The sequence below is a fragment of the Pteropus vampyrus genome, unplaced genomic scaffold, assembly GCF_000151845.1.
Source record: "Pteropus vampyrus isolate Shadow unplaced genomic scaffold, Pvam_2.0 Scaffold60, whole genome shotgun sequence".
Taxonomy (NCBI): Eukaryota; Metazoa; Chordata; class Mammalia; order Chiroptera; family Pteropodidae; genus Pteropus; species Pteropus vampyrus.
The window spans coordinates 2052372-2066784 of NW_011888841.1; the positions used below are offsets into that span (position 1 = coordinate 2052372).

At 49.9% G+C, this 14413-nt stretch overlaps 1 protein-coding gene across 6 annotated transcripts in view; it reads right to left on the reverse strand.

Moving 5' to 3' along the window:
* CNIH3 (cornichon family AMPA receptor auxiliary protein 3) overlaps positions 1–14413 on the reverse strand; it is a 171682-nt gene that overhangs the window by 38421 nt on the left and 118848 nt on the right. For 5 of the 6 annotated variants that reach the window (XM_023531012.1, XM_023531016.1, XM_023531015.1 and 2 more), the window contains 2 exons: positions 8639–8707; positions 5002–5049 (listed from right to left, as the gene is read on the reverse strand). In XM_023531012.1, the coding sequence (XP_023386780.1) occupies positions 5002–5049; positions 8639–8707 (117 nt within the window). The remainder of the gene's footprint in view (positions 1–5001; positions 5050–8638; positions 8708–14413) is intronic. The other variant, XM_023531011.1, reaches the window with a different exon arrangement.

The window sequence follows — 14413 nt, forward strand, 5'->3', positions numbered from 1 at the left end:
GGTTCTTGCTCCAGGCCCCCCCAGCCTCTGGTTCGGAAACCCCATGACAGCACCACTATTTATAGAGCGAGGAAAATGTTCCCCCTTTCGCTCCGACTGACAAGGAGTTTGCCACAGAAAGCGTCTAGAAATAAATTATACATGAGACACGGTTTCTGAACTAGTTGCAAGTTCTGTTCCAGGAGAGTTTTACTTTTCTTCAAACATTCCCTCCAGGGGTGAACTATCCTACCAAGAAGTTAAATAGAATCAGAAAAGAGCCTTAAAGGAATCCACTTGGACCCATTACGGCGAGCCAAGCGTATCAGAGGGTCCCTGAAGCCCTGTGCGGCTCTCAGCGTTCAAATCTTCCCTTTAAAATAGCTGAGCGATATTGCTGTAGCGGTTGGTCCTTCTGGGGCATGTTTCAGAGAGAACCGACGATTTCCCCTGCAGGGTGATTGATTCAAATGCAGACTCTGTTCAGAGAGGCTTGGCTCAGAACCCCAGCCTTACCAGCTTATAACATGCGAGACTCCGGGATAAATCCTTAACCTCGCCAAGCCTTGGTTTCCTAATCTGTTAAATGGGGCTATTATTAATCGTGACTACTTCGTAGGGCGGTTGTGAGGATTAGCAGAGTTAATACTTTTAAGGGCACATAGCGGTCACTCAAGAAACACAAGCAGCCATCACCATTGCCGCGCTTTAGAAATCCCCCGAGCCACAGAGAGACTTCTGATCTGGAAAACTTCTGAGTCAGGGCTGGTTTGTCTCAGGCATTCCACACGTCCGCCTCCGAGTTTCTGTGTCCCTTTTCACTGGATTATGTCTCTCAAGTAAAATACACCATTCCCTCCGGAGGCGCACAGAAGAAACACGTTATGAGAGAAAGACACTGGAAATCGAAGCAGCCCCTTGAGGCCGGGAGTGCCAGTAATTCGAGAAAAGATACCCTTCTTCACCATTCTTCCAAGTATTTTAATATTTGCATGACAAATATTGTTCTCCAAAATGGCATGGGTCTTTCTCTGGGTTCTGGTAGATAAATGCATTTAGCAGCCTCCTCTTAGGTCAAAGAAATTGGGACAGAGTTTGAAACTACTTGTAAATTTGTAGTATCAGCAGATACCTACCCACTCCCCATCTCCTCCGACCCCGCTTTCGGAACCACATCATGTGGTTTCTATGTGGATTCGGGGTTCACACCATTGAGCTGCACTTCACACCATGACACCTCCCCTAGCTAGGACAGAGGGGTGGCGCTGATAAGCATGAAAGAGAAAGGGCACAGGTGGCCTCGCGTGGTAACACTTTGGGCCTGATCGGTGCAGTTTTCTTTCCAGAATTAAACTTGGAGCACCCACCTCCCCCCACAAGCCTTTACACCTCCCAGTGAATTCAACACCCCGGCCACGCCCACCCACCTGCTCATCCTCCTCTTCCGCACCCCACGTGCTGCTCAATGGAGAGAGTGAAAATTACCCGTCCACCGGAGCTTTTTACACCCGCGAATGTCAGGAAACCTGCAGTAAGACGGGGCACACTCCCGGGGAAATCGGGGGTGAAATGGACAATCACAGAATGGTCATGCCAGAAGGGACATCCCAAACTATGCAGCTCGGTGCCCCCTCTCCGGCAGGCTCAGCCTAACTCGAAACCACCTCAGCCATGAAGCTGGCTCACTTGATTTAAGGGAGGTAAATATTTCATAGCTCCCTGAGGCCAACCAACCACCATGGCTTATAAAGAAATTTACTCTTTCCTGTCGTACCGATCTTGGCCATTCAAGTTCATTTCCTCTAACCATTCCCTGAACTTGGAGATGCAACAGGAGGCCCTTGGTCAGTCTTCTCCTCATGAGGACCCTTTTTGCGCCTGAACGCAGCCATCAACCCAACTGTTTTCTACGGTGTTCCCCACCCCCAAACCTGTCCTTTACGGCGACCCGCAGAGCCGGCGACATGCTCCAGGAGGAAGAGCAGCTTGAGAAGCAAGTGGCTCTTGCCATAAAAAATGAATCATAAGCACAAGTTGACACAAGAATCCTGCAGTTCAGACAATTACCCGAAGGACACATTTTCTGATAATTACAGAGCTAAAAATGGATCCACTTTGCAATTCCCTTCCTTCCTCCCGAGAAAGCTGAGGAGGTGGTTTAACAACAGTCAACCGCCGAGATGCTTCGCGTTCTGGGGTGTTTAGGAGATGAGTTCCAAGAAATTTCTTGGAAGGTACGGTTCCCAGAAGGTGGTGGTGCCAACTAAACCCATTAACCCCTCCCCGCCGTCCTCGACGCACGCGCCAGCTTGGGAACTGGAACTCAGAAGCCCGCTCGGAATGAGAGACACAGAAGGGAGGAGGCCCAGGCCACCCCGCCTTATGACGCTGACCAAACACCAATGACACCTAAGAAAATGGGAGGGGCCGCTGAGGGGAACACTGCCAGCCAAGGATGAGGTCAGCCTGCTTCAGCACCAAGGGTGGGTGCTCAGGGGTGTCATAAGGAGTTTTAGGCGGCAGCTAAGGGTCAGGGTAATGGTAAAACCACCATTTCCTATGTGCGGAGTGTGCGTGAGCTAGATGCGCGTGTATTTATCTCACTTCCTTCCGACGCCTACGAGGAGGGGGCTGTGCTTACTCCCCGCACTGTGCGGTCACGCCGAGGGCTGCACAGCGAATCGGGGCAGAGGCAGCAAGAGCCTCTATGCTTCGCCACCCCCTACGCCACCTCTCGGGTGGAAGGAACCGGAATTGGCTGACGGAAGATATTAACGAGGTTGAAACACAAACACAGGTGACGAAGAGGGCAGAAGGCAGAGGCACAAAGAAATAGGAGAGGAGAAAGTGTGGGTCAGAGACCGTCTCTGTCCATGATGAACACAGAGTTTGGTTTGATTGTAAAATACGTATCTGATGTTCAGTAGTAAATGTTAGCACTAAAATACACAAGTCTTGTGCTAGGTCATGGACACTATTGAAAGAACGAAGCGAAAAAATTATTGATTATCCCAGTATTCCCAACAAAGATGTAGATTACAGAAGGGTCAGAAACTTAGCGTTAGTCATTAACTTACTGAAGAAATATCGACTGAGCGCCAGCAGCAAGCTCTTACTGTTCTTCCTCCTATGTCACTAGATACGACAGTAAACAGAACGAAGCCATCGCTCTTCCGCAACTTACATTCTGGCGGCAGGAGACAGACTCGCATGCCCTCAGCGTGTCTGTGAGAACACAGACAATGACCAAATTAAGCTGAAACGTAAGACCTCGACGGCCAGACCATCGGAAACGCCAACAATTTGAAATTATATTCGGAAAGAAATCATGTTGCTATCAATGAAAAGGGCCCCGGGCATCCAGAGCACAGAGACACAGAGGCGAAGAGCTAACAGAACCAAGTGGCGAAGAGATGGATGGAGGTGCTTGCAGCAGGAGGCCTGGGGCAGGAGGAAGGAAGAGGCCACAGGAAATAAAGCTGCAGGCGTGTGGCTCGTTACTGCTTCAAGACGGTCGAGGGGTGCTCGCCACCCCGTGCAGCTCCTTCTCGCATAGCCTGTGTACTTTAATAGCCTTGGCTTTGACCTTTGAAAGGTCCAGGGTGTGGGGAGCAGGACACTGGCAGAGGCAGCCACAGGCCATTGCTTACTGTGTGGCCAGAGTCAATGGTCAGGTAATAGAGACGGATGAGCATGGCTAACATGGGATGGACACGGTTTAAACCTCCAGAGAACTCAGGAGGGTGCATTCCGGTTGGGGGAAAAGGGCGACTTGGAGTGTGAAAGACACTCAGGTTTCAGTCTTAAAACACACACCAGAGACTATGGAAGTGACAGGTGGAGCGGGTGACCGGTGCCCAAGGTGTCATTGGGGAAGATAATTTTCAGCTTTGCGAATTACCCCTAATACCAAATGTCATGTTATTTTCGTAACCGTGCTTTATTCCTTGGATCACCAGTACACTCGAATGTACTTTCATTCTCTAGCCAACCTCCCCTGCTAATGATATACATACTGAGTTTCTTGGAAAACATTCAAGGACATGTAATAGCTAGAAAAATAATTAACTTCTTGATTAAGCTCTCTCTCCTGTGCAAGACACAGAAAAAATTTCAAAAGCTTGCAAATTTGTTTCCCTTCTATCAATGCTGGCATGGCATTTGGTTTCTCTCCTATTCATATAAGGCTCAAACATGCCTTGTGGGTTGGCAGGTGGCTTTTTCTATAGCTTGTCGCCCACCCGCTCTGGACGGAGATCAAGGATGTCCTTTGGTTCAAGGCTATGCGCACTGCTTATTTTACCTGAAAGTTGCTGTTCTTTACACTTTGCTGCAAAAATACACACTTTCCTGACTGGAAAGTGACAGACTGGTCTCTCTGGTCCTCCAGCTATGCCACGGAATTGTGCTGAATACCAAGCTTGTGCTGCTTGAGCTGCACACGCACACATGAATATGTGTGAGCACATGGGCTCCCTGAATGCATTTAGGGCAGCTGTGACCTACTGCCCACCCATTCAGAGAAACTCCCTGAATACTTGGCTCTCCCTTCAATAACACGTCCCTTCCCATCCCAATGATGCCATCAATCAAACTGCAAAGCTGAGTGGCAGGCCGAAACCTTGAAACCTCGAAGGAAACCCAGCATCCAGTTAAAACTTCCCTAAGGGGCGGGGGGGAGGGGGGGGAGGCAGGGGAGGGAGTCCTGAGCCCAGAACCAGACAGGAACAAAGGCCCTAACGTCAGCTGTAAATGCCAGCCGTCATTATGCAGAGATAAAGGCACTTGAAAATATCCAGTACTGTCCTGACACTTTGATTGATGGCCACCCCTCTTAATTAGCTCCCCTTGTCTCTAAAGGCTTCCAAAGAACCCATCGCTGGCTCCCGCCGCCCTCCCCCTTCCTGGGGAGACAGGGCCTGGGCAGGCGCTGAGCCTCGCCGGCCGCTTCCACTGTGTCACCACCCACGGCCACGGCCACGGCCACGGCCACGGCCACGGCCACGGCGCTCTTGCACTGACCTTTCGCAGAAGGAAGCAGATGCGTTCGATGTTCCTCAGCCGTTCTCTCTAGGAGGACGCACAAGAAAGACAGGAGAGGGGAGGTCAGAGCAGGAGAAGCCCCCGCGTTCAGCCCCCAGGAGAGGAGGCAGAACCCGCCGGCGGCTCCTCCCGGCCAGGTGGCTCGCATGCTCCCACCGGTGGCTCTTCCTAACTTTTGTCCATCTCCCTTGTCACAGTCGTTTGCTCTTAACAGACTCTGCCAGCAAATCGCATGGGCTCAGCTTCCCTCTCAGCCCAGCAGAGGCGTCTGGACCTTGTCCTACAGGCAAAGTCTTTCTCAGCCTCATGTACCTGTAAGACGGTCGGACTGCAGACCGGGCAGCACGTGTTCACTGCCTGTGTGACAGCCTGCAGTCAGCCCTCCTGGGGGTCTTCCCACTTGGGCCTCAAAGAGCACAGGTGCCCTGATGAGTGTCTAAGGAGAGGGCGTTCTCTGCCCATTGGCTTTATACTTCTAAAGTGAGTGTTTTTAGAGAAAGTCATCTCCCCACTAAATCAGACACCAGCAGCGTCCCCCAGGCTAAGACTTTTCAAGACACGCAAGTCCATGTCTGGGGTCTGACTCGCTGCCGAGGGAAGGTGCCCTGTGGCTGGGCAGGTGATGATGCTCACATCACACCCTAAATGCTGCCTCCCCTTCCCCAGTGGCTTTCTTGGTTTTCGAAGCCACTGCAAGCATAGCTGTGGCATCTCCTGGTGCTTCTTTCATTACCAAGGCAATCTGCTTGCCATAGGTGTGATGGCAACGAGATTCCTCAGGGATCTGCAGGAGACGTGTGGCTGGGACCCTTCTCTTTCCTGACGGAATCATAAATATAGTAATTCCTGTGCATCCTTTCAGCCCAGAGGAGAGAACCCTCATCAGGACAAATTAGTGTCTGCAGGGCTAGGAAGAGAGAGCACATCCTCAACACATGTGCATGCACACACGCATGTGCACACACAAGCACACACACAGAACTGGGCATGGAGGTTTTCTAAACGGAGAACAATAGGCCAAGGTGTGAGACACCAGGCATGAAGGGGGTTGTGCCAGACACACACCGGCCCCCTCAGCAGAGAGCAGCGCCTCCGAAGGACCTCTCCCACCGCTTTAAACGCTGATGAAGCGTTAACACAGGGAGTTAGGGGTACAGCAGAGCACTCCCCCTCCTGGAAAGGTCCGCCCAGAGGGTCCAACAACATCTGGGGCTTCAGGCGGTCTTAAACCCAAAGAACCAGCGGGCCGCGGGCGCATTGACTTAGAAACACATCACCCCAATCGGCAGTTACTGGTAACACAATCAAGTCCCTCCGCGGCCATTGGTGCCAGCTGGGGAAGTGGCTTTTCCAAGCCCCCCGGCCCTGAAATACCACTGCAGGGGCCAAAGGAGCTTGAAGACCAGCCAGATGAGGCATCCAAGCATCTGACTTCCTGCCAGGCAGGGTGACATCATCAGAACTGGGAAAAAGGTGTCGACACTGTTCCATTTAGGGACTTTGCGGATTTTTCAAAAATATCTCAGACAAGAATCTTTTCCCTGGTGGCTTCAGACTATCCACAAGATATCTGGCCTTTGGGGCTCAGGCTACTTAATGAGTTCACTAACTAATTAGAAGTATAGCTTTAGTAATAGGAATAAGGAGTTGGGATCCAGCTTCTACGTACGCTACATGGCTTCACCCTTCAATGTTCATTCTTTCATCAATAATTAGTTACTGAGTACCTACTGTGTGCGGGTTCTATTCTGACACTGACCTTTCAGAGAAGCTCCCATGAGACCTTGCCGGCCCTAATTCTCTTCGTTCTGTGTGAACTGGGAAACTTTCCACGGCGAGACGGAAACAGAGTCCGTGAAAACATCTCATGGTTTCACCAATCACCTGCAACCCGGTGCGGATTCTGCGTGATGGAACTGAGCGGCAGGACAGACTGTTCACTAGCATTTCCCCTGGGGTCAAACAAGAAGGCTCAGGGTGTTAAAAGCCAGCCACGTTCTGATCTGAGCCCAAACAACGAGGAGGGAGGAAAGCAGGCTCTCGACTTCCCGGCATTCCAAAATGGAAGCTTCCTGCCAGTCTAGAGCAGCTCTGTGCACCTGGCGGTTAGCGACAACCAGGCGTGGAAATGTTAGTGCCAAACGCGAAGACATCCAGAAAGAGAGGAGACCTGGGGTGTGACCCTTTCAGGCCCGGAGAAGCCGAGTCAGCACAGGTGGGTAACGAAAACAAATAGATTTGAATAATGAATATTTTGAATATTCTATTTCACAAAATACCATCAGTTTTCAAGGGGAGCTTAGGAATTTGTTCAAGCAACAAAATTCTGCTTTGCATATGTGGCTTGGAAAGGGTTTGTTTCTGTTTTAGAGAATCAAAGAAAGTGATGCCAACAGGGCCTCGGGCTTTATCAAGTCAAGACTCTTAAACAGGCAACGTGGAGCAGGTGCTGAGCACACAGGAGTTGGAGACAGGCAGAACCGGGTTCCAATCCTGACTTCACTGCTCAGAGCTACGAGTCCTTGGATAAGAGTCTGTATGTTGGGTCAGTGATGGCCGTCTGGCAGAGTTCTTGTGAGGATCACGAATAATCTACAACATAAAATTTCTAGCATATAGTATACCCACCCCCCCCCCACCAAAAAAAAAAAAACTTACAGCTCCAATAATAACCGTGTACTTTACAGAGGGGGACACTGAAGACTGGTCCCTTGGTCTTTTGTTTCCTATCTAAGAGCATATCCTTTCTGGGGGGCCCTGCAGCTAAGAATAGACCTCTTTGTCCCTATCACTAAGGAACGTTGCCATGAGCCTCCAGGTTTAGATGGTATCACACTAGCAAATCCTGGTGTCCTTGCTACAGCTTCTGACTGAAAAGATCAACAGAGCCATTCGAACAAGAACTTGCCTTTGGCCTGGAATCCAGGCCTGAAGGGAACTGCAAACAGACACGGGCCCAGTGGGTTCGGATGGAGAACCACACTAGAGTGGCCCATGTGCACGCCATCTGCTGAGCCCAGCAGGGCTGGTCTGGAAGGGGTTCGGAAAAGGCTCTGTGCACACACGCAGCTGGTCCCCGGACCAGACGACCACACTGGGTGAGATTTCCAGGGTGTAGGAAGCTGAGCTCAGCCCACGTAGCTCACTGAACGAAAACTTCCTGGATGGTGAGTATGGGGCTAGGAGCTTTGTACACCAACGTACCCTGTCAGTCTCCCTGTGAGACACCGGGCCAAGTGCAGGGTGGGGACACCCCTAACGACGCTCCCGTATCCTGCCCAGCACGCTGGCCAACACACAGCTGTCCTTGTTCCAAGATGAGCCCAAAACACACTGACACGAGGCCCCGAGGACTCAGCAGACACAGCACAGCAGACCTGCCCCTCCTGGCTTACTGGAACCGCCATACTTGACGTGCAAGATAAATCAAGACCCCAGCAGCCTCAAGAACGAGAAGTCTCCTCGGCAATGCTGAGCCAGGCACAGAGGCACAGTACTCAGAGCCGAGAATGTTCTCTACTCATCCTACTTACGCATCGAAACCTCGCCCTCCCTCACGGGCCTTGGGTGGCCTGTGGTGACGCCACCCTGCCCACCACCAACACCCCCTGCTTACCGCATGGACAGGGTTGCACTGGTCTATGGGGCTCTTAAAATCTGTCCTTAACTCATCGAAGGCGATTATCTGAAACAGAAGACACGGAATCGAGACATTAGTGCAATACACATCGAAAGCTTCCTAGAGATCTATTTCAAAATAATAAAGGCGGCGGGAACGGGGCATCAGCGACACAAGACTGGCCAAGAGCTGGTCGCTGCTGACGCGAGAGATGGCACTGGGGCTGATCGTGCCCTTGGCCCACTTCTGCGTTTGTGTAGACTTTCCCCAAACGGGAAAAGGGAGAGTCTTTGTTTAAGATTCATAAATAAGCCCCGAGACCTGACACACAGTAGGGTGGTTCGGACAACAGACCTGTGTCGTAAACATTCAACTCACTGGGAGACCAGATCTTAATTGTTCCCAACCCTAGAAGAAACGAAATTGTTGGACGTGATGGAGGCGCGTTAGCTAATGCTTCAGGGGCAATGGTATTGCGATCTAACTGTATCATCTTAAACTTATAAAACACTTCATGTAAAATATACCTCAATTTTCTTAAATCTCCAACATAAAATCTTTTAAGTTTCTTGTACTTGACAAACATGTAGAGAAAAACTCTTGGGTGATGAGGGCAGGTTGTTAGGGTTTGGATAAAGGTACAAATATTTTTAAACCTCACACCAGCACTTCCGGCTTCTCTCCTTACAGGAAGAAGCTGTTGATATTTTAGTTTTGTTTATTTTGACAAAGATGCTGATTGGAAGTAAAATAAACAGAAGTCAAATAAAAGGGGGAAGAGAAAAAAAGGAAGCTGAGGCAACAGAAATAAAATAACCCCATCTCTAGCCGTCCACAGGCTGGACCACCAACGCCTGGATGGTCACAGCTTCACGGCTTTGTCCTCCCGACTCAAGTCCTCAAATTCGTTCTGGACAAACTCAGAGCTCCCCAGAGAGCAACGTTTTCTCCATTTGTCTGGAGGGGAGAATGTTGGAGGTGACCTCCTCCAGTTACAGAATGAGGCACGGCACACCCACAGAAAGACCTACTTAAAATTCCTTCTGAGAACTTCGGGGGCGACGCTTCCTAACCTCAGCCACCTATCCCCAGGAGGGGGCCTCCGACAGAACGAGGTGGTGTTTCGCCGGTGGCGTGTTCTCTCAGCATTGTCTTTCCTGGGCTACAGCCAACTCCCCCAGGAAGGCACGTCCGGGGGTCCCTGAACACTTGGCAGAATTGCCGAAGCCATAGAGCCAGCACGTTGCCCCCCAAGAGTCACCATTCCAGCAACATGGAGCTCAGAGTAAGGACCACGTTGGGGGAAACCAGTTACTTCCCTCTACAAAGCGGGTGTAATTTTAAAGCAGTCACCTGTCATCCTGATTTTAATACTCCTGCAGAATTAGGAGGACATTCTAGTATAATTTGTATTAAATAGACTCGTTTCTATATTCTCTCTTGCCAGGTAGTTAATTATCCAGCCTGAACTTGAATACTTTCGTAATAAGATACTCATCACTTTCTGAGGATGCTCAGACCATTCCCGGCTACTTCTAATTAATCATTGTCTTCCTGGGTTGAACTTCTGTGACTCCGCAGGGTTCCACCCACAGTCTAAGCCGGGGTCAGCAAACTGTGGCCCGGGCCCGAGGGCCAAATCCAGCTTGCCACCCATTTCTGATCAATTTGCTAGCTCAAAGTGGTTTTTGCACTTTTAAAATAATTGAAAAAATCAAAAGAAGAAGAATATTTTGTGACATGTAAAAATGATGTTATATTCAAATTTCAGCTTCCATGAATAAAGTTTTATTGGAACAGAGACACATTCATTCTTTCATATATCACATATACTTTCGCATTACAAAGGCAAACTTGAGCAGCTGCAGCAGACACCCCACGGGCTGCAAAGCCCAAAACAGTTACGATCTTGCACGTTACAGAAAGAACTCCCAACCCTGTCTATTCTTTTCTTTGCCCTCTAGAGCTGCACTGTCCAATAAGGTAGCCTCATTTACCTACTTAGATTTCAAATTTAATTAGTTAAAAATAAATTTAAAATTCAGTTCTCACATTGTAATTGCTCAAAAACCACATCTGTCTAGTAGCTATTAAACAGCACGTCCATAAAACGCTTCCATCGTCACAGAAAGTTCCATAACAGCACTGTTTTAGAGGGCCATAGGGTAGGTCAAATCACTCTTCCACAGGAACCCCTGTAAGGATTGTCAGCTACCGTGAACCCAGCAAATCATCCTTCTTCAAGCTGAATCTCTCCAACTTTTACTCATATAAACTGGCACTAAGTTACTTTGTCATCTTGATAGTCCTCCACTGACATTACTAAACACCATGTTCAAGGTGAGGTCAGCTGACATAAAAAGTATCGCTCACCTCCTCTGTTCTGTAACCTATGTCTCTGTTAATATAACCTGATAGCACTAGCTTTTCTGTGGCCACATCACATCCCTGGCTTCGTACTGGCCTTGCATTGCCTAAAAGGCCTCCATCTTTTTCATGTGCTTCGGTTAAACTCAGTCCGCCCCATTCTGCATGCACGTTGTTGGATTTGGGGCCCTTAGAACAGAAACTGACCTTTATCCCTTTAATTCCTCCCTATTCAGTTTGGTCCATCGGTCCAATCTGTTGAGATAGGATCTATCTTCCAACTACAAATCCCAGGGAACACAATGTCCTCAGTACCCGCATCCACGCCCCAGCATAGATGCAAGCCAAGCAGCACCAGGCACCAGCAATCCTGCGACATATTATTTACCCGATTATAAACACAATTCACGGTATTTTGATCCAGTCAACTAAAAGCAAGTCTCTAGGTGGCTTTAGAATCCCATAACTGTTGGTGGACCACATATGAGCTCCCCAGAGAGGCTGGGAGCCCGTGGAGGGAAATCAAGCCCCCATGCTGTGGCTGTGGCTGCAGACATAGCTGTGAGGTAGGTTCCCATGCCCATCCCTGACCTGTGCCCGTGTCCCTGCGTAAGTGCTAGAAGGCAGGTCTGGACTGAGGGGGGAGGAGCCCTTAGGGACTCCGAGCTGCTGAGCAAGTGGGAGAGCAGGCAACCACTGCCCCTCTCGGCTCCTGGCCTGGACGAAGGGGTGAAGAACGGCAGGCCTGCAAGTGTAGTTGATGCCTTCGAGTCCCAGATCACGTGCCTTTCACGGTGCTTCCTGATGATGGTGACTGACGGCAATGCATCCCCACCCCACCTGGTAACAACTCACTGATTCATCCAGCCATTCACTTGACATTCAGTGAGCACCCTTTCTACACGGGCACTGGGCTAGCCCCTGCAGAGACAAACTTCCGCAAGATGCCACGTCTGTCCTCAGCAACTTCCTGGACCAGAGGGGGAGACCAGATGTAAAGAGATGTAACAAGTGCTACAATCAAGATGATTGTAATAAAAGCCCCCATTTATCATATGCTCACTGTGTGGGCACCGAGCTTCAGGCTGCGCCTGCTTCCCACTGTTTAACCCTTCAGCCTCCCTGGGAGGCCGGTACCATCACTCTCGTTTTAGAGATCAAGAAACCGAGGCCAAACGTGGTTAAATTACTTGCCCAAGACGACTGCTTCGATGCCAGGACTCAAACCCAAGCCTCTCATATCACTGCGGGGAGGATTAGGTGAAACAATGTACATAAAGCATTGGGCACAAGGCAGGCTATAACAGATACTGTTACTTTTATTCCTGTACCTATTACCACCATGCAGATGTTTGGGATGCAGATGTTTGGGGTGCAGATGTTTGAGACGCATGCTGCGAAAGCAGCGGACTGTCCTGTCACAGGTGGGAGACGGAGCAATGGATGCTGGGAAGGGGCCCGGGATCGGCAGGTGAGCTGGGAAGGGAGTCATCAGCGGCCCCTGAACCAGTCCCCTAGACCTGAATGATAAGTACAAATTGGGGAACACAAGGCACAGCTTACGTGCATTGTCTCTGCCAGAATTTGCAGGCACAGCTGGTTCTGACATTGCTTCCCTGGTTCTCATCTAGTTAACAGAAAACCGAGACGCCCCAGAGCCATGCACTTCTGGGACCGAAGCCAAGAGAGCAGCAGACAGGGCAGGCCCAGCCAGCTCTGCTCCCGCTGACACTCAGCAGGGCCTCCCTGGCTCCAGCCAGCAGCCCTCCTGGTCCGCGTTCAATCCACAGAGGATAAGACAAGAAGCTCACACGCTCTGCCGACTTACAGGGGGGCAGGCAGCCACTCTGAAGAACACGAGCGGAGGAGGGGAAGGAGGAGGGCGGCAGCTTGCAGCACTCTGGGGCCTCCTGGTCCCACTCAGTCAGGCCTCAGCCCCCTGCTCCACGCAGCCCTCGAGTCGGCTGGAGGAGATGTTAGAAAAACCAAGGCGGATGAGGCGCTGGTTTGACCAACGGCGAAGGCTCTCTCCTTGACCAAACTTTACTCAGGCCCCTCCGAGCCCTCTTTTCAACTAGTCTTCAACCTTGGGCTCCTGTGTCCAGCCTGGTAGAGCCTCGTTTTGCAAGAATCCTGCTAAGCTGGTTCAGAGAGAATCCCCACCTTCGAGATCTGATCGCTCCAGCCTGTCTCCAGCAAGAATCCTACCAAGTCAGTTTAGGAAGAATCCTCCTACCCTCGATGGCTCCTCATGTAGGACTGAAAAACTTTCCAATAAATCAGTCACAGGGAAGCGATATCTTCAGGCGCCAGCCCCCAGGAAAGCACTGACAGCCACAAGGATGCAGATAACGAAACTGCCTGCTAGGCCCTGTTTGATCTAAGAGTTCCCCGGAAACATTTGTCTTTGTGTAAGACGTTTACAGCCAACATCTGCTTTCCGTAATCTGCTTGCTTGCTTGTTCAGAAGACCACCAGGATATGGTCTTAAGCTTTATACGCTGCCTCCTCTGGAAGCTCGAAGCTGATCTCCTCTGACCCTGCGTGGTAGAGTCAGTCGCTGGCCGGCTAATAAACGCTCACGATTCATCTCAATTGGCTCCGTGGGTCTTAGAATTGATGGCGCCACAACACTCATAGTAATTTTCCATCCACCAACCCCTTCACCCTGCTCCTTGGCTATAAACCTGTCCTTGTTGTATTCGGAATTCAGCTCGATCTCTCTCTCCTGTTGCAATAGTCTTGAAAAAAGTCTTCCCACTTTGACGAGGGTCAGAATAACTTTTTAACACTATTCTCTTGTGTTAACTGAAAAAACAAAAGCCTCTGGGAATGGCAGCCTATTAAGCAAGGCAGGGGTTGTTCTGAATGTGAATGCGGATTCTTCCTTCAAATTGCAGGTGTAGAAAGCGGGGGCAGAACTCCCAGCTCCGGGTCAGAACTTAAATCTTTAAAAGTCGGTGGTGGGGAGTTGCTTTATGTTTGTTTTGAGATTTTCGGGGGCAGAGGGTGAATCAACCCTACTCCTTGGTTGGGTTGTCATCATTGATCTCAACAAGGCCCCCTCTTCTTTTATTTATTTTGTCATCAATTTTCTTTTGTCCCATTAGCCCTTTGTCTCTATCCTAGACAACTATGGGTTTACATGTAATGTGTATCTTCCTCTTTGTTGCATTATTGCAAAGTGTATATATATGTATGTGTATGTATGTGTGTGTGTGTGTGTGTGTGTGTGTATATATATATATATATGCATGTCTGTATTCGTATATTTTTAATTTACCTAACGTATCTCATTCTCTTTCTTACTTTTTGCACTCAGCACTGCAGCTGCCAGATGCCATGGGTACGGCCACTAAATTTTTTCTATCCAATGAGAAGCAGAGATTGATTGGACCTTTGCAC